The sequence below is a fragment of the Bos mutus genome, chromosome 5 (genome assembly GCF_027580195.1).
Source record: "Bos mutus isolate GX-2022 chromosome 5, NWIPB_WYAK_1.1, whole genome shotgun sequence".
NCBI lineage: Eukaryota > Metazoa > Chordata > Mammalia > Artiodactyla > Bovidae > Bos > Bos mutus.
This window is the reverse complement of record NC_091621.1, coordinates 107,380,594-107,405,821: the sequence shown is the minus strand read 5'-3', so window position 1 is coordinate 107,405,821 and position 25,228 is coordinate 107,380,594. Positions and strand designations below refer to the sequence as shown.

At 43.3% G+C, this 25,228-nt stretch overlaps 1 protein-coding gene across 1 annotated transcript in view; it reads left to right on the top strand.

Annotated features, from left to right (window-relative positions):
* Positions 1-25,228, top strand: part of MEI1 (meiotic double-stranded break formation protein 1) — a 57,114-nt gene that overhangs the window by 14,744 nt on the left and 17,142 nt on the right. Inside the window, exons 10-20 of the mRNA XM_005909442.3 lie at positions 468-567; positions 696-830; positions 5,446-5,560; positions 6,672-6,763; positions 7,583-7,724; positions 9,783-9,894; positions 10,665-10,725; positions 11,726-11,823; positions 13,500-13,668; positions 16,549-16,696; positions 20,339-20,614. Coding sequence (XP_005909504.1) covers positions 468-567; positions 696-830; positions 5,446-5,560; positions 6,672-6,763; positions 7,583-7,724; positions 9,783-9,894; positions 10,665-10,725; positions 11,726-11,823; positions 13,500-13,668; positions 16,549-16,696; positions 20,339-20,614 — 1,448 coding nt within the window. The remainder of the gene's footprint in view (positions 1-467; positions 568-695; positions 831-5,445; positions 5,561-6,671; positions 6,764-7,582; positions 7,725-9,782; positions 9,895-10,664; positions 10,726-11,725; positions 11,824-13,499; positions 13,669-16,548; positions 16,697-20,338; positions 20,615-25,228) is intronic.

Here is a 25,228-nt window from a genome sequence, read left to right as displayed (position 1 = left end):
GGTCCCTGTCCTCTGGAAGGGGAGGGAGATATAAACAAGGTGGTTAGGGTTATGCTCGAGGGGATGGACAAGAGGTGTAGGAGGCCAGAGGAGGCCCATACCTCTGCCTGAGTGGACCAGAGAAGGCTTCCTGGAGAGTGGAGGTCTGCGCTGATTCTTTGAGGAGAAATGGGAGTGTATGTAGTAGAGAAGGTATAGTAGCCCAGCCAGTAGGCATTGACAAAATACCTCAAATGCCAGGGCCTGTGCTGTGGGTTGTGCTGGGTTTGGGGAGACAGAGGTGAATCATACAAGGGCCTGCCCTCAAAGATCTCACAGCCCTGTCCCATCAGCTCAACTTGTCAGGACTGCTCCAGGAGGGCTGCCAGCAACTGTGTGCTGTCCAGAGCCTCTCCCCTCTCCTGGGAAGGCAGGAAGGAGACTACTGGGCACTGATCCCTGGCCTCTGCTGTGTCATTTTGAGGTAGGGATCGAGTCGGTGGTGAGGAGCCTACAGGGAAACCTGAGGATGAACAACACCGAGCTGCACAAGCAGGGCCTGCTGCTCTTTGCTGAGATCCTGACTCGGTGAGCTAAGTGGCGGAGCATCAAGCCTGCAGGGGCCAGACTGGAGAAGCAAAGAACTGGAGGTATTTATTCCTGATGGGGTCAGTGATAGGAATCCACACGCTTATTCTTCATTTATAATTTCTCAGGCAGCCAGAAGAGATCAAGCTGTTCACAAGCTCAGCCATGTGCAGAGATGCTGGCCGTGCCCTCCGAGAGGCAGTGAGCAGCCCTGTGCTGGAGGTGGCTGCTGAGGCACTGAAGGCCATTTCTGCCTTTCTGAGGTGAGAGACCCAGACAGACTGAACTTTCCACCTCTGCGTGTACCCAAAGACCTGTCAAGGCCAGAGTAGCTTCCAGAGGATACTTGTCCTTTAGGTCAGGGAAATTTCGTTGAATTATTTCTTTCCATTATTCTGCTTACTCTGTTCTGCCTTTATGAAACTGCCATTTGGATGTTGGGCATCCTGGATTGGTCATCTGATTTTTTTTCTTTTGTTTATTTTCTTTGTCTGACAGTTTTTCATCTTTTTGTCATTATGTACTAGTTTCCAGGAGATTTTCTTGACTTTATTTTTCAACCCTACTATTGAGTATTTTACTTCTACTTTCATATTTTAATTTGGAAGAGTTCCTTCCGATTCTTTGCATGTCTTTTAAAATAGGATTTTATTCTGTATTTATTTTGTGGATATAACTTTTTGAAACTCAGTCTTTTTTTTTTAGTCTGGACTTTGCTCCCACTTCCTTTCTACTAATTTTTCCTTTTGCCTAAAATACTGTTCCCCTTAAATCTTTGCATGACTGGCCTCTTTCCATCATTGAGGTCTCATTCAGAGTATCCTTTCCTAACTGACCCATTTGGCTATTGCAGCACCTACTTGAAAGTTCTTGTTTATTCATCTGTTTTGTGTCTTCTCCACAATATAACATGATCTCCAAGAATTAAGAGATCATGTCATTTTTTTTTTAAACTGCTATATATCTCACTCCTAATAGTCAGTATATGAATGATGTTAAAATGGATGGTGAGACTAAATGAGCCTAGGGTCAAATGGGAAATCATTCCTTAGTAAGGTGCTTGATCTTGAAAAAACTAATGGAGGAAACCAATATTTACTTATATAGAAAATTTTACTTTGTTTCTACATTCTCCCTTTTAAAAATCTAACAAAGTAATATATTTAAGCAATAAAAAATAAAACATGCACAAGTTTTATAATGAAAAGAAAAAGTCCTCTGTTCCTACTTTCTAAAGGAAACTAATTTTAACTCATTTTGTCTTCATTAAGTTCTGGTGACTTATTTCCCTAACTCTAAACAATATGAGTGCAATGCTATTTCTTTGTCCATTTAGAACATTTCATTGACTTACCAATAGGAAAGACCAAGACTTAGCTGTTTTGCCTTCTCTACATTTCCTTGACATTTTTACTAGTTAATATTTTGTTTTCAAGCTTTTAAATAATATGCTTAAAACTTGTATTTCTTGTTCCCTCAACTTAAGGCAGTATCTCTTAACACCCTACTTGGTTAGCTAGGTATATTCGCACCCCAACTCTTCCTTAGCTTTCTCTTTACCTTCTACTTCTCAATATCAGCTGTACCTTTAATTTTGTATTGTACTTTTAATTTATATTGTAAAGGTTGTTAACATTTATAGTCTCATCTGTAACCATAATTAAGTCTTTGTCACTTGCATAAAATTGCTTCTAAAAATTGAAGAATAGCATTTATATTATAATGGCTTCAGATTGTCTCTTTTCCCCTTTTGTCCTTTCCTGGATTTGAATGTCTAAATCTGGGGCATGAATCCTAACAAGAGTGAGATGAGTAAAACAGCAGGGTAACAAAGGCCTAGAGTAAGAGCAAGAGTCAATCAGAAGTTCCCAGGCAGAGCTGCAAGTCTCCCAGGAGGTCAGTGTTATGGGGGACTGATAGCACCTTTCAGGCAGGAGGCAGGGTTTGAGCTGTGCTACGTGGGCTTCCCTGGTGGCTCAGATGGTAAAGAATCTGCCTGCAGTGCAGGAAACCCAGTTTTGATCTCTGGGTTGGGAAGATCCCCTGGAGAAGGGAATGGCTACCCACTCCAGTATTCTTGCCTGGAGAATCCCATAGACAGAGGAGCCTGGTGGGCTACAGTCCAAGGTGTTACAAAGGATTAATAACCTTATATTATTAACATTATAAATGTTAATTTTATTTTGTATACTAACATATACATACACAAGGGATGAGAGAGATAGATTTGTGGAAGGACTAGGATTGGTCAAAACATGTGGGTGGGAAAATTTAGGGATTACTGAGGGTACCGTAGTCAGTCTGGCCAGCAGGTTGTGTGAGGGTAAGTAATACTTGAAGAAGCCAGAAAGCTGGTTGGATCAGAATTATGGAGAATTATGGGTAGGGGGCTTATTAGGTTATTAAGATTATTAATATAAGTTTATATTTATAAAGTTAATATAAGGTATTTAATTATAAGGTTATTAATCCTTAGATGCTTTTATTTTTGACTTTAATTTTCCTGAATGTTTAGTGAGGTGGTCCCTCTGAGGTGGAGTGTTTCAGAAGGTCTCTGGGAAGCCCAACCAGAAGAGGGAATGAGGAGTGAGAACTGTTGAAAGAATTTAAAGATGGCAGAGCCAGAGCTTGGCTATCAATGTAGGATAGAAAGTTAGAGCTTCCATTCAATATTGTTCACTAATTGTAACAGATGTGCCACACTAATGCAGTGTGTTAATAGTAGGGGAAATTGCAGTAGGGCTGGGGGAGTATGGGAACACTGCACTATCTACTGTATTTGTTTCTGTAAATCTAAAACTGTTGTAAAAAATAAAGTCTAAAAAGGGGGAAAAAAAAATGAAAGAGCTTCCAGAAGGGAAAGGGGAAATCAAGCCTTCACTATATACGGTTAACTGAGCAATTAGAAGGCCCAACAGATTGCTCTCAGAGTTCAAAAACAGCCCAGAGATGAGGGTTAACATAGGTTTCTTCTTAGTTACTGCATTGGGTTGAATTAGCATCCCTCTAAAATCCATGCCCTTGTTTGGAAATAGGGCCTTTGTAGATACAATTGAGTTAAGATGAGGCCATACAGTGTGGGCTCCTGAATCCAGTGGCTGATGCCCTTAGAAGGAGAAGGGAGTTTGGACACAGGTACACACAGAGGGCCATGTGAAGACTGAGGCAGAAATTGGAATCATGCATCTATAAGCCAGCGAATGATGAGGATTGCCAGCAACCACCAGAAGCTAAGAAGCAAGGCAGGATTCTTCCCTAGAGCCTTTGGAGGGGCTGACACCTTGACTGCAGACTTCTAGCCCCCAGAATGTGAGGATAAATTTCTGTTGTTTTAAGCAACACAGTTTATGGTAACTTATCATAGCATTTCTAGGAAATCAATACAGCAAACTATACCCTGTCAAGTAGTCAGTCCTTCATTTCTTTAACTTTTTTTTTTTATTTAGCATCAATTTACAATGCATCTAGTTCTGTTAGGTAAAGTGAAAAGGCAGAACTGGCCCCTGGCCTCTTGGAGCTCACATTTAGACTAATCATGACTCTTGCCTCCTCTGAGTCTATACAAATATGAGACGCTAAGTATTACTTTTCACATTGTTGCACATTCTCATATTAATTGATTCTCCAAACATAGTTTCCAGTCTCTGTTTATAATCTCCAAGAGAGCTCACTTCCTCCTAGATACTCTTGTCTACCTCTATAGAGATTTTTTCAGCTCTAAAAAAATTTTATTGACCTATAGTTAGTTTACAGTGTTGTGTGCCTCTATAGCGTTTTGACTCTTAGAAAGTTCTTCCTTATATTCATTCCTTAAATAAAATCTGGGTCCTTGATAACATTTACCTATTGATCATGATTTTCCTCATCAAGGTAGCAGAAATCAAATTTGATTTCTCTTCTCTAAGAGAGCTTGGGATAGGGTGGGGAGGGAAGTGGGAAGGGGGTTCAGGATGAGAGGACACATGTATACCTGTGACTGATTCATGTTGGTGTATGGCAAAAACCATCATGATCAGATCAGATCAGTCGCTCAGTCGTGTCTGACTCTTTGCGACCCCATGAATTGCAGCACACCAGGCCTCCCTGTCCCTCACCAACTCCTGGAGTTCACTCAGATGATACTGTATAGCAATTATCCTCCAATTAAAATAAATTAATTGAAAAAATAAGAGAGCTTATCAGTTATTTGAGAACAGTGGCCATATACATCTCTTGATATACCTTCTGTTCTAGGTAGTACTTCTTTAATTGGGAGGTCTTTTTCAGTGAGAAAACCCTCTGTATCCTTAATAACAATAACCATAGTCATGTGTGTGCGTGCATGTGTGCTAAGTCACTTCAGTCGTGTGTGACTCTATGCAACCCTATGGACTGTAGCCTGCCAGGCTCCTCTGTTCATGGGGATTCTCCAGACAAGAATACTGGAGTGGGTTGCCATGCCCTCCTCCAGGGGATCTTCCCTACCTAGGGATTGAATCCACATCTCTTACATCTCCTGTATTGGCAAGTGGGTTCTTTACCACTGGTGCCACCTGGGAAGCCCAGTCATAGTCATAGCTGTCATTTGTAAGGACTTACTATCTAGTAAGCACTGTCCTGAGTTCTTTGCATACATTATCCAATTTGGTCCTCAGCATAATTCTATGAGGACAGTACTGTTACCTTTCACTTACTAGATGAGGAAACTGAGGGCTGGAGAGGATGAGGAATGTGCATAAAGTCACGCAGCAGACAAGTGCTGGACCTGGGATTTTTGTCAGATCAGTTCCTGGACCCAAGTTCGGATCCACCATATGCCCCCTCATTGCCTGAGAACCTGGGGCTATCTTGGGGTACCCTGACCTCACCACAGGCCTACCTTTGTCTCCCTGCATGCAGGAAGGATCATCAGAGTGCGCTACCTGTGCTGTACAAGGAGCTGCAGGGCTTGGTCAAAGCCATGCTGAGCCGATGTGCAGATCTGTCCCAGACGCCGCTGAACTGGAGGCCCCTGGTCAGTGCACAGCAGCTGCTGCTTCTGGAGATCATGCTGTTCTGTGTTTTTAGAAGATAATTAGTACATTGCATTATCTTTATATGCCACTTTGTAGCTTTTTCTCATGCACACACACCTACAACAAGATGTTATTTTTTTTTTACCATAACTGCAGAGCTGTGAGGCTTAATGATTGTTATCCTCATTAGGAAACCAAAGCCACAGGGGTTAAGCAGTTTTTCTCTTAGGTCCAAAGTAGCAAGGACCTGAGTTTGGGTAGTAAATCCCAGGGCCTACTACATGCTTTGTCTTTTATATCATCCAAGTGGGTATGGTAAACATGCTCACAAAATTATTTAAGGCTGGATTCACTAGAATCTTAGAATCTGACGAGTGTGCAGTGTGTCATAATTGTTAGCTTTTAGTGGTCCAATCGGAGAAGGTGATGACACCCCACTCCAGTACTCTTGCCTGGAAAATCCCATGGATGGAGGAGCCTGGTGGGCTGCAGTCCATGGGGTCTCGAAGAGTCGGACACGACTGAGCGACTTCACTTTCACTTTTCACTTTCACGCATTGGAGAAGGTAATGGTAACCCACTCCAGTGTTCTTGCCTGGAGAATCCCAAGGACGGGGGAGCCTGGTGGGCTGCCGTCTCTGGGGTCCCACAGAGTCGGACATGACTGAAGTGACTTAGCAGCAGCAGCAAGCTTAAAATATCAGAGGAAATATTATTAATATGAGTGCTTTATTAACTTTGGAAACTAAGCTCTTTGCACATGATACGGTGGGGGAATTTGTGTGTTTTGGAGCAACTAATATGGGTGTTACAGCCAGTGAGGCTAATGTCGACTAGCCTGTGACAGCTTTCTGCATATAATAGAACAAGAACCAGTCCTGTGCTTCATGGGGAGACAAGGGGTTAAGGTTCCCCTTTGTACCATTTTTTTAAAGGAGCTACTAGATGTCTGAATTTTTGAGGATAACCATAAGACCCCCTGGAAAGTGTTAGGTGTGTGGGAATGCCAGACTCCAGTGCAGGAGGAAGAGGTCTGTAGTCCTCTAAGCAAAGACTGGAATACAGAGTATGTACTTGACTAGTAGTTTCCCTCTTTCCTTCTCACTTCAGGGCCATGCCTCCAACAGAAATTCGGAGAGGGCCATTCTTCGAAGAGGGAAGTTCCTCTTGAACACTCTGGAGGGATTTAGAAATGCCTGCAGGTAAGGAGCTCCTTATGATCTGATGAGGTAGTAGTATGGAGGGTGGGTACAGAGAGGAATGGACAGAGGGTGAAGTTCTAGAAGCAACACTTGATTTCTGATGCTTTGCTGCATAGTGAGAGGACTTTGGCTGGGGTGGAGAATGGGGATGTTTGAGTTTGGAGTGAGTATGTGGAGGAGGTCTCTAAAGGTTCCCTTCTAGTGAAGTTTTTGTTGCTGTGCAATGAAGTTGTATCTCATTCAGCTTTGTGCCTCATCCCAAGTAACCTAGCTCTCCATGTGTTCACTGACTGCTTGTTGGATTAATTCAGTTCTCATCAACAAACATTTGTTGTACCTACTGTGTACCTACTGTGTACCTACTGTGCCAGCCCTGATGCTAGATAGTGAAAGTAGAAAGATAACACAGATCAGCTCTTGCCTAAAAGGAGCTCACAGTCTCTTGGGAACCCAGACAGTTTTGTGTATATGTGTGCAATCCGTTACATTGTCACGAACCTGGGGAAGGCCTTCCAAACAGATAGAGCAGCACACATAAAGGCAAAGAGATGTGAAGCAGCAGACAGCATGGTATGTTGAGGGAAGTATTAACACATATAGTTGGGCGGAGTGTCACGTGTTATGGGAGAGAGGGCAGGGAGCTCGAAGCTGGAGGGGGCGCCCAAGACCAGGTTCTCCCTCACTGAGGCCTCCGGAGTTTTCTCCAGGTCCGCTGGTGGGGATGCTTGCCCTGAGCCCTGAACTCAGAAATCCCTTTAAGAGGATGAATCTGACCTTGTTGCATAGACAGTAGTAAATATACTCATATTTATTTCTCAGGTTGGCTATGGAATTCCAGAGGGAGCCTTCAGCCCAGGAGAATCCATTCACAGCTCCCAGTGCTGAGAAAGAAGACACCTTGGAGGCCTTCTCAGAATTTCTCCTCAGTGCCTGTGACTCCCTGTGTATCCCCATGGTGATGGTGGGTTGGGCAGCAAGGATCTTGGGGAGGAGAAAGACGTGAAAGCAAGCCAGGCTGAGAGGCACAGGACAGTGACTCAACACTCAACTAGATCTCCTGAGGGTCTTAGCAGTGTTGTTCTTGCAGCTACTTTTCCTTTGGTTTTAAAATCACAGTACAGTGTTTTTTTGTAAACAATAGATTAATAGATGCCTCTTAAAAAGTAGAAAGTAGTAGTAATAAAATAATAAATCGGTAATGTTTCAGTTCAGTTCAGTTGCTCAGTAGTGTCTGACTCTTTGTGACCCCATGAACTACAGCATGCCAGGCCTCCCTGTCCATCACCAACTTCCAGAGCTTGCTCAAACTCATGTCCATCGAGTCAGTGATGCCATCCAACCATCTCATCCTCTGTCGTTCCCTTCTCCTCCTGCCCTCAATCTTTCCCAGCATCAGGGTCTTTTCCAATGAGTCAGTTCTTCGCATCAGGTGACCAAAGTATTGGAACTTCCTGTGAATATTCAGGACTGATTTCCTTTAGGACTGACTGGTTGGATCTCCTTGCAGTCCAAGGGACTCTCAAGAGTCTTCTCCAGCACCACAGATCAAAAGCATCAATTCTTTGGCGCATGTTAATGAAGTGATAAATGCCTTATATTCAGAACTTAATTTAACCCTCCCATTGACCCTGTGAAATAGGTCCTATAATTTCCCCCAACTTAAAAGTGATTTTTCTATGGCTGTAAAGCAAGTATATGACAGTGCTGAGGTTTGAACCTTTGTATTTTGTCTGCCCAGTAAAAACGGCTGATGTTCTTGCCTAAAAAATCCCATGGACAGAGGAGCCTGGTGGGCTGTGGTCCAGGGGGGTCACAAAAGAGTTGGACATGACTGAGTGACTAAGCATGCAAAGAGCAAGTCAATGTAATTTAGGTTTCAGTAAGTAGCACATATGTGAGTTCTGTAACATGAGAGATGGCTACTCTCAAGAGACCTGGTTTTGAGCTGACTTGAGACAAAGATGGTAGGAAGAGCAGGATCCATAGTGTTGACTGCCTGGATGACCCTGGGTGAGTCTTGTCCTGTTTGAGTTTTGGACATCCTATGAACAGTCTGTTAGTTGGGAAAGGAAACCTCCAAAACACCCACTGGAAACAGTAGGTGGCAGCAGGGGAGCATCCTCTGGTTATGACAGGAGAGCCTCTTTTCCTTGAAGAAGCCTTTGAGCCAGCACACCAGGGTCTTCAGGAGGGTAACTCTCAGGGACCATGGGTTACAACCCTGATTGGCACACACTAACAGTAATAGTTGGGCCATTCACTTTGGTTTCTTTCCCTTCTCTGCCTTCCTCCTAGATTTATGAAGTATTAGAGCTAGATCTAGAATTAGATTATAGAATTGTGGTGTTATTCTTGCTTTCTACTTTTTGGCATTTTATACATTTTCTTTAATGATCTTGTATTACTTTTATAGTTGGAAAAAAACTTGGTTTGAAAACCAAATGAAAAGTATCTGTAAGAACCACATCCCTGAGGCCCTGGCTATTTATACATGAGGAACCGAAACAGTGAAAGGGGAGGGGGTGACTGACCCAGGGCACACAGCGACCTTGTGCAAAGCTTGAAATAGAACCCAAGTTTCTCTACTCTGTCTACCACGTCAGGCTGCCTTGTGATTCTATTCAAAGATCACATGAAAAATAAACATGAAGGAAGTTTGTGAAGCGTATTATTATATGTTAGAAACATGAGTGTCATTCATGTCACTATAATGCATAGTTTAGAAAGTGCTTTTTACATGTGAGATGTCATTTGTTTCTGGGAGGTAGGGCTTGTGGTTATTCCTGGTTTACTCTTTGGTAGATGCCCAGAGCAGTAACGAATCTTGCACAGTTTATTAAGTGGCAGATGTAAGCCTTGGATGTAGGCTTGTGACTTCAGGTCTCTGAGCTTTTTTTTGTGTCCATCAGATGAAAGAATTTAGACTGTTACTGCTAGATGATGCAGTTTTTGCTGATGCTCTTTCTTCTTCAGAGGTTCAGTCCTAGTGGACTATGCGTTCCCTCTTGGTTCTTTGCAGAGGTACTGGGAGCAGGCCACTCACCCAGCCGTGATGGAGGTTTTCCTCTCGGTTCTGCACAGCCTTTTTGTCATCGTCCCTCACATGAAGGAGAAATTCTCCAAGAAGCTCGGTAGGCCGCAAGCAAGTATGGAAGTTGGAAGGGGGGCTGGCGCCTTAGGCAGTTGCTCAGGGTACTCAGAGAGAGTACAACCTGTGGGTGGAGGGTTACTCATTCGTTCAGAATCAACATCCACACTCTGCCTAGTGTTGAGTGGAAGGATATGTCATCCAGCAATCAAAAGTCTTTAAAGGCAGTTCTCAAATTAATTGATACTTCTCTGAGTCAAGAAGGTTCCAGTTCAGAGCCATGGGTTAAACTGCTGTCTCAGAAAGTTGCTGTGAAACTCTGAGAAGTTAATTCCCTACCAAAAGCCCTAGGATAGAATACAGATTATCCTCAACACTAGCTGGGGCAGTGGTAGCTCTTGTCTAGAATCCCCGGGATGGGCAGGACAGTGGTCATTTTTAAGCAGGGTGGAGTGGGAGGGGGGAGACTGGGAGAGTCAGGCAATGCAGGGGACTGGGCCAAGGTCACCAGCTAATGCGGAAAGTTCATCAGAAAAGAAGATGAATTTTTATTCAGCACTTGCTCTGAGCTAAATATTTGTTAGATCTTCTATATACATATATCTTACTTAGTTTCGCAGCAGGCTTTGAGGTATAGATATCGAAACTGAATCTCAGAGAAGGTAAGTGTCTCAGGGTCACGTTACTAGTTAGCGATGGAGCATATTTGAACCGAGGTCTGTGTGACTCCAAAAATAGTACCACTCAGACTTGGGAATCCCTGTAACAAGCCTGGCTTAAACCACTCTCTGCTTTCTTCCCAATTCTTGCAAGCTGCCTCATCCTTCATACGACTGGCCCTGGAACTGAAGGCTAGGTTCTGCAGTGGCCTGAGGTATGTATTGTCCCAAGGGGCCAAGTGTCCTTCTTGACTGGACAAGTGGAAATTTCTGACTGGTGTGGTTTAGTTATAGGACTGTGGAGGGATTGACACAGTGTCAGAATTGCTCAGCACCTGATGGTATGAGGTGGATGGGCTTCTCTAGCTTTTACTTATCTGGTTCTGATAAGACTCATTCCATGCGATACTCAGAAGGGCACCTTTTAGCAGCGAAACTGGAAGGGCTCTTAGAGATCATTTGTCTAACTCTCATTTTACAGACCAGGAAGCTGAGGCCCTCACAGGGTAACTGATGCCGTGCCCATCAAGAGGGTCATGTCCTGTTTGCTGCCAGGCCAGCAATTCCAGAGGAGAGGCTCTCTTATACAGAGTAGAGAGGTTGCTGCTTTAATCTCTCTCATTAGGTTTCTGGAGCAGCCTTCCCATTTCTGACTTGCTACCTGTTTCTGCATTTGCTTGGCAGATTCCACTTGTTACTGCCTACAGTCCTCAAGGTAACCTCAGTGGAGTATCTAGCCCTCCTTCCATATCTCTGGATAGAACAACTGATGTTCAGGAGAGAATACAGGGATCCACCTGGGTTCAGATTCACAGTTTTGGATGTTTGTAATTCTCCTGAATCACCCATTTTGGGTTCAACAGTTTCCCCTTTTTCTAGTACTTGCTAGCCCCTTCCTGACCCAGGAGCACATTCTCTTTATATGTTTTATTAATTTGGAGCTTAGTAGCTCACTTTGACTTATTTTTTTCAGGAAATTTTTCGTGAATACCTATATGGGCCAAGTGACTAAGTTACACCTGTGGGCAGCAGGTTCCATATTTACTTTTCACAGCCACCTCCAGACCTTCGACCTTCTCTACCAGGGCCATGGTTAGAATTTCCTTGGTCTCTGGTACAAAGCAGTGGTGCCTCAGTACCTGGCAGAGATAATGCTGTCCCAGCCAGAGTAGCAATGTCCTCTCTCTTTTTCTGCCTTCCTCTCCTCCCACTAAGTCACTCAGCCCTGAATCAGGTGTGTTCCAGTTTCCTGTACTACATGTGCATCAGCCTCTTCTCAGCTCCAGAGAAGACAGGACCACCTTCCCAAGAAGGTAAGATGCTGTAGTTTGACCACTTATGATGTCCATGGTAGTGTCTTAGTGTCTGGATGTCTTGCTGATTGGCTGAGTCATAAGTCAGTACAGTAATAAGAAATCTTTGCCTAAAGCTATCCAGAAGAACCATGGAATCATGGAACGATGGACCTATAAGCTGCTTCCTAGGGAGGGAGGTGAGATAATAGATCAGCTCTCTGCCTATCCAGGTGTGGTCTGGCCTGCATAGGGAATGGCGTGATGACTTCTGCCCTGGTGGCAGCCACATCACAGCAGCCTCTTGTGCTTACCAGCACCAGTCCCCTGCTGCTGGCCAGTTCTCTCTCTTGACTGGATAGGAGGAGCCCCACTTCTGCCTCCTCAGACCCTGAGACCCAGATATCTTGTTATATCTCGGGGCACCAGGAAGAGCAGCCAACCTTACTTACATGCAGACTGCATCTTTCTTTTACATTTCAGGAGAAAGGGCAGGTGGGTGTGCGAGGCTCAAGGATATTAATTTTGTTATGATCACAATGATCATAGTGTGCTTTGGTGGAAAAAGCAATAAACTTAGAATTAGGAAACCTGACCTGATTGCTGCCATGTCTCAGTGGCACATTCCATCTCATGCTCTACTTGGCTATAGGCGCATTGCATTGGCAGGATGGACCCTTTCATGTGACCTCTAACTTGGCCCCCTGCTTTCAGTTTCTCATCCTCCAACCAGTCTTCACCGACTGCTGGAGGGTCTATCCAAAAGCCAAGTTGACGTCTCAACTCCCCATGTCAACATCTCAACTCCCCTGGCCTTCAGCAGTCATCTCCAATCAGCAGTCTATCAGGCATTGTTTGACAGTGATGGAGTTTTCTCTGGTCTGTCTGGTGAAATTTGGAAAGTAGGGTAATGTAGTGAATTTTCCATGAAGTTGAGTTTATTCAAAACTTAAGCTCTTGAGGTCCTTTTCTTTCATATTCTTTTGGTATTCAAATGTTCTTTCTTGTAAGAAACAGAAGTTTCATAAGAAATGTAGGAATCTGCCCTCAGGTTAAAATCCACATTCTATACTCCTTGTTCAAGGTCTTTCACAGGCTACCTACAAATTACATCACCCAGTTCCTAAACCCTTGATACTCCACATCTTTTCACTGATGGTCCAGTCACATTGAACTCCTTGCCGCCCCCTAAACATGACGTCCTCTTGTCCTTCCAGGCTGCTGAACACCTTGCTTCCTGGCTTGGCAAACCTCTTCTCTCCTTTCTCTGCCTGATTTCTGTTCACCGTTCACGGTTCCCTCCTCTTTGAGCTTGCCCTCCCCATCGCAGGTGGCATGAGTCACTCTCTTCCACACTTGAACATGGCACTGATCACATGTCCTGCAATTATCTGTCTCATTATCTATTTTTTTCCCACCAGCTGCCAGCGCCAGGAGGTAGGGCCTGTGTGTCATAGCCTGGCCTAGAATAGCCACTCAGTGGACATTGTCAAGTGGATGAATGTATCCAAGTCCTTCCACATGTTACCTTCAGTCTTTCCTGAGAGACTAAGAGAGGGAGAAGAGACTGATTGCCTTTTCTCCTGTGTGTATCCTTGCTGTCCTGTGCAGTACTCTGTATGTACAGACACGCATGTGACCGTTACCTGCTCTCCTCTGTCCTTTGTGTGATTTTCTCCGGCCTGTTCCCTCCCCAGAGCTCTGTGCAGTGTCTGAGCTCCTGCAGCACGGGCTGCCCCAGATAAGCAGCAGGGGCCCTGAAAGCCTTGCTCTCCTGTCGGATCGCCAGTACGTGGAGGAAGCTGCTCGCCAGAGACAGTACTGCATCCTGCTCCTCTTCTACCTGGCCTACATTCACGAGGACAGGTCAGTGCTCAGAGCTGGTGACTGACAGTTGGTTCTGGAAGCTACATCTGTAGCCAGGTTCAGTTCAATAACTATTTACAGAGGCATCCTCTCCAGGCCTGGTGCTGAGCACTGGGGACATGGAGATAAGTGAAAAATGGCATGTATTCCTGAGGGGCTCACAGTTTGGAGAGACAGGTAGTCTCAGGAGTGAAGGACAGAGCCTCGAATGCTGATGAGAATTCCTTGATATCCCTGAGGGTGTTGTTTATGCACCAAAAAAAAAAAGTCACTAGTTTACTTTGGTTTTAAGAATTACTATACAATTTATTAAAATTTAAAATCAAAGTACTATTTTTCATTAAGCTTTTAAAAAATTATTGAGGTAAAGTTTACATAGCTAAGTTAACCATTTTAAAGAGGACAACTCAGTGGCATTGAGTATATTCACAGTGTTGTGCAACCACCATCTCTGTCTAGTTCCAAAACATTTCCATCACTCCAAAGTAAAGCCTCTTATCCTTTAAGCAGTCACTCCCCTTTCCTTCTGCTCAGCTTCTGGCAACTTGCATTCTGTCTCTATGGACTTATCTATTCTGAACATTTCTGGTAGATGTGGTCGTATGTATGTGATCTTTTGCACCTGCTCCTTCCACTGAGCATAATGTTTTCAAGATTCATCCAGTAAACGTAATGTTTGCAGCAGGAATTGGTACTTCATTCTTTTTCATGGCTGAATACCATTGTGTGTATACACTACAGTTTGTTTATTCCTTCATTCATTGATGGGCATTTGGGCTGTTTCTACCTTTTGGTTATTATGAATAGTAATGCTGTGAATATGTGTGTACATGTGTTTGTTTGAGTACTTGTTTTCTATTCCTTTTCTGTATACACCAGGTTTAGAATTGAGGAGTCATATGGTAATACTATGGGTAACATTTTGAGGAACTTGCAAACTGTTTTCCAGAGGAGCTGCAGCCCCACCAGCAATGTTTGAGCAAGGGTTCCGGTTTCTCCATGTCCTTGTCAAGACTTGTCTGTCTTTTTGATTATAGCCATCCTAGTGGTTATGAAGTGGTTTTTGCATTGTGGTTTTGATTTTGTTCAGTCCAGTCGCTCAGTCATGTCCGACTCTTGGTGACCTCGTGGACGGCAGCACACCAGGCTTCCCTGTCCATCACCAAATCCTGCAGCTTGCTCAAACTCATGTCCATTGAGTCGGTGATACCATCCAACCATCTTATCCTCTGTCATCCCCTTCTCCTGCCTTCAGTCTTTCCCAGCATCAGGGTCTTTTCCAATGAGTCAGTTCTTCACATCAGGCAGCCAAAGTACTGGAGCTTCAACTTCAGCATCAGTCGTTCCAGTGATCAAGGTTGATTTCCTTTAGGATTGACTGATGTGATCTCCTTGCAGTCCAAGGCACTCTCAAGAGTCTTCTCCAACACCACAGTTCAAAAGCATCAATTCTCTGGCACTCAGATTTCTTTATGGTCCAACTCTCAAAACCATACATGACTACTGGAAAAACCATAGCTTTGATTATACAGACCTTTGTTGGCAAAGTAATGTCTCTGCTTTGAATACACTGTCTAGGTTTGTCATAGATTTTCTTTCAAGGAGCAAGTGTCTTTTAATTTAAATTTTGATTAAATCTAATTAAAGAAATTTTGGGGGGATGAAATTTGTCTATTTTTTCTGTTGTCATTTGTTGTTGAGCATCTTCATGTGCTTGTTGGCCATTTGTATATCTTCTTTGGAGAAATGTCTGTTCAAATCTTTTGTCTAGTTTTGATTCAGATTGTTTGAGTGTTTTTGTTATTGAGTTTTAGGAGTTATCTATATATTCTGGATATTATTCTTTATTAGATTTGCAAATAATTTCTACCATTCTGTGGGTTGCCTTTTTACTCTGTTGATAGTGGTTTTGGATGCACAAACTTTTAAAACTTTCATAAAGTCCAGTTTATTTTTTTCTTTTATTGCCTGTGTTTTTGGTGTCATAACCAATAATTCATTGCCAAATTCAATGTCATGAAACTTTTGCCTTATGTTTTGTTCTAAAATTTTTTTTATAGGTTTAAGTCTTTCATTTAAGTGTGTTTATATTTGGGGTTAATTTTTTTCTATCATGTTAGGTAAGATTCTAACTTCATTCTTTTGTATGTGGAAATCCAGTTTTCCAGTGCCATTTGTTGAAAAGACTGTCCTTTCCCCACTGAATGGTGTTGGCACCCTTGTTGAAAATCATTTGACCATATGTATGATGGTACAATACTATTAACTAAACTTTATTCAGATTTCACCAGTTTTCGTGTACTGTCCCTTTTCTGTTCTAGGATACAATCCAGGATACCACATTGCATTTAGTATTACCTATTTTAAAATGTTTATCAGAGTCTTAATCTGATAGGTGAGACATACCCATGGTAGAAAATTTAAAAAGCATAAAAGGACATGTAGTGAAGTTGGTCTCCTCCTCATCCCCATTTTCCTTGCATGTACAAGTGTAGAAATCTCCCTTCCCCAGAAAGGAGCCCATTGAACACACAAATGTTTAGTGATAAATATGAGAAGAGAAGGGTGAACTGGCGTCAGAGCAGGGCCTCCTGAACCCCCAAAGTAGCACCCTTCTTTTTAACACTGCTGGTCCAGCTGCCTGATGCTTTACCTTCTAGGTGTGAGTGAGGAGTCTCTGTCCTCTAACAGATCCTTGCACAAAGCAGAGAACTATGTGCTGTGCATGTGTGACAGTGCTTTGTTAAGTATGTACAGCACCCTCTTTGTGCAAGATGTCATTAGGCTGTGGACATGCTGGGACAGAAGGGCAGAGGGAGGGTGTGGCCAGGCGGGACAGCCATCTCTGCCTTTTTCACTCAGACTGTCCTTGGTTGACAGGTTTGTCTCAAAGACGAAGTTATTCATGGCTGTGCAAAGCTTCCTCCTATCTCTGCAGGACCAGGGTGAACGCCCTCCACTCGTGGTCTTCAGAGCTTCTATCTATCTGCTTGCAATCTGCCAGGACAAAGATGATGCCTTAGATGAGGTATGGACCAAAACACCTGGGGCTTTTCCTCCTTCTCCTGCTCCTCTTCATCATGGTTCCTCGGAAGACTGTTTTGGTGTATATATAGAGATGCTGGGTGGCAGAGAGACAGTGTGTGTTAGGGGACTAGAGGGAGACAAAGTGCTGACACATACAGAGCTCGTGTAACTTAGTCAGTTCTCTCATCAGTTCTGGGAGGTAGAGATTACTGTTTTTATTTTATTGATAAGAAAATCAAGACTTAAGGACTTCCCCCAAAGTCCAGTGGTCAAGACTCCATGCTTCCACTAAAGGGGGTATGGGTTTGATCCCTAGTTAGAGAAGAAGGATCCTGCATGCTGTGGACCTAAGTTAATTAGGTCCTAATTAACCTAAGTTATAAAGGTCAATTAGGTTAAAGGCTGTTTTCTTAGTACCGCCTCTGGTTTGTGCAAGAGGAAAAAGGTGTGAGATGTCTACAGATAACAGTTTATGAAACAAAATGTATTGCTGAAACCTACATCATTGTTAGCCAGGCTGCTCTTGGATTACTTTGATAAGGTTATATGTTACAGGTTTTCTCCCTCCAGCTTGTTTATAAACTCTTAGGGCTGGAGCAATCATTTCACAATATATACATTTATCAGATGATTATGTTGTATCTCTTAAACTTGAAAGTCCCTCAGTCGTGTCCGACTGTTTGTGACTGGACTATACAAGCTGGAGTTCTGGAGTGGGTAGCTGTTCCCTTCTCCTGGGGATCTTTCCAACTCAGGGATTGAACCCAGGTCTTGTGCATTGCAGGAGGATTCTTAACCAGCTGAGCCACAAGGGAAGCCCATACCTGAGCTATCAGGGAAACCTTAAACTTATACAATGTTATATGTTAATAATGTCTCAATCCTGGAATGTGAAGTCAAGTGGGCCTTAGGAAGCATCACTACGAACAAAGCTAGTGGAGGTGATGGAATTCCAATTGAGCTATTTCAAATCCTAAAAGATGATGCTGTGAAAGTGCTTCAGTCAATATGTCAGCAAATTTGGAAAACTCAGCAGTGGCCACAGGACTCGAAAAGGTCAGTTTTCATTCCAATCCCAAAGAAAGGCAATGCCAAAGAATGCTCAAACTACCGCACAATTGCACTCATCTCACATGCTAGTGAAGTAATGCTCAAAATTCTCCAAGCCAGGCTTCAGCAATACATGAACTGTGAACTTCCAGATGTTCAAGCTGGTTTTAAAAAAGGCAGAGGAACCAGAGATCAAATTGCCAACATCCGCTGGATCATTGAAAAAGCAAGAGAGTTCCAGAAAAATGTCTATTTCTGCTTTATTGACTATGCCAAAGCCTTTGACTGTGTGGATCACAATAAACTGTGGAAAATTCTGGAAGAGATGGGAATACCAGACCACCTGACCTGCCTTTTGAGAAACCTATATGCAGATCAGGAAACAACAGTTAGAACTGGACATGGAACAACAGACTGGTTCCAAATAGGAAAAGGAGTACGTCAAGGCTGTATATTGTCACCCTGCTTATTTAACTTCTATGCAGAGTACATCATGAGAAATGCTGGGCTGGAAGAAGCACAAGCTGGAATCAAGATTGCCAGGAGAAATGTCAATAACGTCAGATATGCAGATGACACCACCCTTATGGCAGAAAGTGAAGAGGAACTAAAAAGCCTCTTGATGAAAGTGAAAGAGGAGAGTGAAAAAGTTGGCTTAAAGTTCAACATTCAGAAAATGAAGATCATGGCATCCGGTCCCATCACTTTATGGGAAATAGATGGGGAAACAGTGGAAACAGTGTCAGTCTTTTATTTTTGGGGGCTCCAAAATCACTGCAGATGGTGATTGCAGCCGTGAAATTAAAAGACGCTTACTCCTTGGAAGGAAAGTTATGACCAACCTAGATAGCATATTCAAAAGCAGAGACATTACTTTGCCAACAAAGGTCCGTCTAGTCAAGGCTATGGCTTTTCCAGTGGTCATGTATGGATGTGAGAGTTGAACTGTGAAGAAAGCTGAGCGCCAAAGAATTGATGCTTTTGAACTGTGGTGTTGGAGAAGACTCTCGAGAGTCCCTTGGACTGCAAGGAGATCCAACCAGTCCGTTCTAAAGGAGATCAGCCCTGGGATTTCTTTGGAAGGAATGATGCTAAAGCTGAAACTCCAGTACTCTGGCACCTCATGTGACGAGTTGGACTCATTGGAGAAGACTCTGATGCTTGGAGGGATTGGGGGCAGGAGGAGAAGGGGATGACAGAGGATGAGATGGCTGGATAGCATCAGCGACTCGATGGACATGAGTTTGGGTGAACTCTGGGAGTTGGTGATGGACAGGGAGGCCTGGAGTGCTGCAATTCATGAAGTCGCAAAGAGCTGGACACGACTGAGAGACTGAACTGAACTGAAAACTAGGAAAAAAGACTTAATAGTGTTTAAATGGCAATACTCAAATTGTTCTATAGATTCAATATAATCTTGATCAAAATTCTAGTTGCCTTCTTTTTTTTTTCCTTGTCTTGAAATGGACAAGCTGATCCTAAAATTTATTTGGAAATGAAAGGGACCCAAAGTAGCCAAAATAATTTTGAAAAAGAAGATCAGGTTTGGAGGACTCACACTTCTTCATTTCAAACTTACTACAAAGATAGAGTAATCAAGACAGTGTGGTTCTAAATATGTCTAGGAGAGACATCCAGATCAACCGAATAGAGTTGAGAGTCCAAAAATAAACCCAGAGGGGATTCCCTGTCTGTTCAGTGGTTAGAACTCAGCATTTTCACTGCCGGGACCTGGGTTCCATCTCTGGTGGAAGAATTAAGGTCCCTCAGGTCAAAATTGAAAACAAACAAAAACCCCGAAAATAAACCCATATATTTTTATAAGAACAACAAGACAATTCAGCACAGGAAAAACTGCCTTTTTAATAAATAGTGTTGGAATCAGTTGCATATCTACATGCAACAGAATGGAGCTGGACCCTTAGCTCATATCATACACAGAAATGAACTCAAAATGGATGAAAGACCCAAGTGAAGAGTCAAAACTATGGAGCGTAAAATCAGGAGAGTAACACGCTCAGGAATTTGAGCTTTGTTATATGTGCAGCAGGGAAGAGAGAGGTTTAGTAAATGGTTTAACACACCTGCTCTTTGCTGTTTCTGTGCCAGGCCCTGTGCCCTCAGACAGCTGAAGTCTAGTGTGGTAGGTAGACACATCCACGCTGACAGTTGTGACACACTGTGCTAAGTGTCATTATAGAGTGGGGTTTCTCAGCCATGGCACTGGTGACATTTTGCACAGTCTTTTCAGTGGGAGGCTGTTCTGTGCATTGCAGGATATTTAGCAGGATTCCTGTTTTCTCACACTAGGTGCCACTAGCACTCTCCCAATCAAGACAGTCAACAATCTAGACAGTCTAGACATTTTTACATGTCCCTTGGGGAGTGAAATCACCCGAGTTGAGGGCCACTGTTACAAGGTAAGCACAGTGAGGTTTTCTTTTTGCTGGAGGGTGCCAGTGAAAATAACCTGGACCCCTGAGAAGCCAGTACATTTTTTCCCAGTTACATCTTGGCTGTCTCTATTTGTTGGGGATTGGAGTCTCTTGGCCCTCTACAAGGTGTATTTATCCTCTTTATTCTTTGCCTCCAGGCTGTGGTTGGTGCCATCAGAAAATTCCTAGAGGACACCCCAGACCTGCACCGAGTCTACACCCACCATCCGCTCCTGCTCAGGTTGTTCCTGCTGCATCCAGAGCTGATGAGGAGGTTTGGGCACCATGTCCTGGAACTTTGGTTCTCCTGGGAAGAGAGCAGCTATGAGGAGCTGGACAGTGTCCCGTCTGCCGGGCAGCCCACCCTTCCCGCCAGCGTAGCAGCCCTGTTTCACATACTTAGGAGCAGCCCCAGCATCCTACTCATTTTGCTAGTAGGTGACCACTTGCTCATTTCTACAGTCAGAGGTGGTGGGAGCTGGGAGCTGGTTTCCTGAGGTCAGGAGGCCCTTGAAGCTGCTTCTACCCAACTCTGGACTTATCACTGTTTCCATGTTAGTAGGAGGTCTTTTCAACTGGCACGTGCCTGGTAAATCCATACCCTTTCCTAAGTCTGATGGATGTCTGCTCACTGAGAGATATGTGCCCCTCTAGTCCCCAGAGGATATACCTCTGAAATGCTGACCTTTGTCACCATTCCCTCTCACCTCCCTGTCTTAAGTATATTCTGTTAGCAAGGGTTTGATGTTACAGGGGACCCCTGGGGCATGTAGTGGCAGATGTCTGATTGGCAAAGGGACTCAGCCTCTTTTCTGTCATAACTCTCAAGATAATGTTAAACGTGCAACACTCTTCTTTGGGCATACCCAGAATTTTTTTTATCAGGAGTTTATTGCATATTCCAATGATTTTTTTGTGTGAAGTAAGACATTCCTATAATTTCTGTCAGGTTCATCAGTTAGATAAGGAAGCTACTTGTTTGCAGTTTCTCACACACTGGCTTTAATTCCATCTATTTTTCTTTATTATTATAGAGATAACTGCTATAATATATATTTTTTAAAAGTAAATTATTTACACAGTTGACAATTTGTATATAGTGACCAATTAATGTGACTAGTGGCAGATCCCAAACTGCCACTGTGGTTTAGAACCCCTGCCTTCAATGCCAGTTCACTTACTTGCCCCCTGTCCCTTAGTCCTAGAAGAATGACACAGCCCTTTAGAGGAGAGTGGGTGTTCTTTTGATATTCTTATCATCAATAAATATGATTTCCTAATTTTATTGGAGTGACTATGGTGGAAATAACACCTGCATATTGTATATCTCACATCCTTAGTCACCTTCTGTCCATATTCACACTCACACGTACACACCCCCACTCAGACTTAAATCTTCACCCTCTGTCCCTGAGATCTGTCATTTTGTGAAATCTCACATGTGTTGATTTGATAGGGGCCACATTCATGCTTTGGCTCAAATTCTTCCTTGGATAGGAAGAAAAGAGAATAAGGAATGGGTTAAAAATAAACCATTAATGCATAAGGAAAGAAAACAAGATAGGACACAGAGTAGCCATGGACAGAGCTAAGATGCTGGATTTTCTGTGCCAGATAAAGTATTCAGGGTCAGTTCCTCACACGTAAGTATTTATAAACCTTTGCTGACCTGTTGAGTTAGGGATCTGAATAGATCTAAGTCTTTCAAAAAAGAAAAAATTCAGATCTTCTGAGGAAGATACTAATCATAGTATCTTATTTTTTTCTTTTTAAACAGATTAAGAAATAGTTTTGGAAAGATTTGCCCAAGGTCACAAGAGCTAAGATTAAAACCCAGGTTTTGATTCCCTATTGTTTTTTCCAGTAAACTGAGCTAAATCTAAGGACAAGAGAGAAACCAGCCCTGACTCAGGGTTTCATCTAATAGGAGAGCTGTTTGTTTGAGCACAGGGAAGAATTAGACCTAGTTCCTGGCCCATGGGCCAGTGAGGGACTCAGATATAACAAACACCTAACAACTGAAAGAAGTCTTCTCTAAGCTTTGGTTTCTTCATGTCTAAAATGGAGATAACATGGGGATAAATGAAAGAATATATAGGAGCACTCGTGGTATGCTATACACAGTAGACTATCATTCACTGATTCCTGACTGACTCTGAACCAGATAAAGAATCTTAATCTCAGAAAGGCTTATTGAGGGCCTTCCCTTGTAGTCCATTGGTTAAGAATCTGCCTTCCAATGCAAGGGACACAGGTTTGAACCCTGCTTGAGCAACTAAAATCCCACATTCCACCTGACAACTAAGCCACAACAAAGACATGACACAGCCTAATAAGTAAACAGTTTTTTAAAAAAGAAGGAAGACTTATTGAATTCTGAAGGTCATATAGCTAACAAAGGTCATGACCATGACCAGAGCCTAAATTAATGAGTTTTTTACTAAATTATATCCTAGAAACATCAGTGTTAAGAAAGAAGAGCAAGGAACAACTTTGTTGTTTGTTCACGTGTATAATTCCTACCATTGCTTCCCAGCTTCTAGCTGCAGGAGGGGAATGAGTCTAAAAATATGTGTTGGTACCAATTTCTGTTTCTGATGTGGGTAATTAACAGCTGAAAACAAAGCTGTTAATTGCCACTCTTACCAACGGGTGGTCTTTCACGTGGGTTGTTTGTATGTAAAAAACAGTGATGTCATAGAAGCTCTGTTTGTTCCCTGCTTGGGCCGTGTCCCTCTGGTCAGCCCAGTCCCAGAGAGTTCTGGACGACTCTGGACAGGAGAGGCTTCAGAGGGGGCCGTGCTCCACCCAGAGCCTCCTCACTCACCTATAGGGTGGGGTGCACCCTTTCCCCTGGCATTCATCACAGCTGCCAAATATCTAAGTAGCCCCCTTCCTTTGGCACTTTTAACATTCACTAACTTAGGTTTCTAAGAGACCAGCTTTGGCAGTCAGGCAGCCATGTGCTGGTAAAGGAGCAGAACTAGGAAACTAGTTTGGCTGTGGGTCCTGTGACCTTAGACAAATCACACCTCATCTGGCTTCAGCCTCATACTCTATAAAGTAAAAAGGTTGATGGAAATGAACTGAAATTCCCTTTAGCCTTATTCTGAGAGCCTCTCCTTCCAGAGATGTTTTCTGAGTCTCTGTGTGTATGTGTATGTGCATGCTATGTCCAACTCTTTGCAACCCCATGGACAAGCTCCTCTGTCCGTGGAATTTTCTAGACAGTAATACTGGAGTGGGTTGCCATTTCCTACTCCAGGGGATCTTCCCAACCAAATCCCTACAAGGTAACAAAGATGAAGCCAACCTCATCCCTGCCCTTCCTTAAATCATAGTGGCTATAGAATTTATAATGCCCCTGCTTTCTTGACTGGCAAACTAGTTAATCTGTCCCAGTTTGCTGCTTTGAATAACTGGAGTGACACCTACTAGGAAGAGTTATGAAGATACAGATAATGTATAAACATGTAACTACAGTTTAAACACAGAACAATACCTGACATTATTAGGTCCTGATTGAGTGATTGCTATTGATGTTGTCAATAAAAATTAATCAACAGTCTGTCTCAGAAGGAAATGGCAAATTTATTTGAGCCAACCCAAGAATTATAATCTGCTAGACAGTCTTTCAGAAATCTCTGAGGGGAATTCCCTGGCAGTCCAGTGGTTAGGACTCGGCTTCCACTGTAGGGAGCACAGGTTCCATGCCTGGTCCAGGAACTAAGATCTTGAAAACCATGTGGTGTGGCCAAAAAGATAAATTAAGAAAGTAAAATAAAAAGCTCCGAGGACTGTCCTGCCCATAAGAGGTCAAAGCACAGTGATTTAAGTTTTTGAGACAAATGGTTAAATGACATATTATTGATCATTTACACAATTTAAATCTATACATACAAAGGTAGTAGTGGATCACAGGTCATCATGGTCCCTTGCAGAGTTAGGAAGGAAGTTATCCCCTAAAGACTTACGAGTTGTGACCCTTGATGAGATTGAGAAAGAATGTTGTCTCCTAAAGAGGTCTGGTTAATTCAGATGCACAATACACACTAAAAGGGGAGGAAGAGGCCCAAGCTAGCAAAGAAAAATTTTATGTTTAAATGTTTCTCATTGTACCATAAAATATGAATTATTTCATCAGTATTATAGTTGTTTCTCTGGCAGCTGTGGGGGTTTTTAGAGAGCCAAGCACAGACACCCCCGTGCTACCCAGTGATCAGCACATCTGGGTTTGTCTGGCCGGTAGCCTGTAATCATGGTTCTGTGTGTCAGGAGCTAGGAGTCTGTGTGTGACACTGGTTTCGTGGCACCCAGCCCCCTCTGCCCTTTCAAAAGGAATTGGCCTGTTTGAGCTGGAAGGTGACAGGAACTCTCAATGGGATAGTCTCTGGTGTAGCTTTTGCTGACTTCCCCTTTAACATATACTTATTAACTCTGAAAGCAAATAAAAAGCAATGTTCTTTCCAGCCTTCTGAAACCAAGGCCTTTACTCCTTGGGGCAGAAATAGCCAGATGCCATGGTGGAGACGGGGCCTGATCTGGTCCTTGCTTCTCTTCCTGTGTCCTGAATCTGTCCTAACCCATCCTGTGCTTGCCCTGTGACATCTCCACCCCCACCCCCTTAGTAGAAAGATCTCTGGGCTTGGAGTTGGGAGTATGTTAGTCACTCAGTCATGTCTGACTCTTTGTGATCCAAGTCCTATCCTTGGGACTGTAGCCTGTCAAGTTCCTCTGTCCATTGGATTCTCCAGGCAATGATACTGAAGTGGGTAGCCATTCCCTTCTCCAGGGGATCTTCCTGACCCAGCGTCTTCTGCATTGTAGGCAGATTCTTTACCATCTGAGCCACCAGGGATTCAAATCCTAATTGTGCCACTTACTAGTTTATGTGGGCTTTGGCACATCACACAATCTCTCTGAGCCTCTGTTTTTTTCCATTTAGGATGGACTTGTTTGACAGGATGATGTATGGTAGGTCCTGAGTAAGTGCTTCCTTCCCCAGGTTCTGTGACAGCATCATTTGGGGCCCTTCTCCAGCCCCTCTT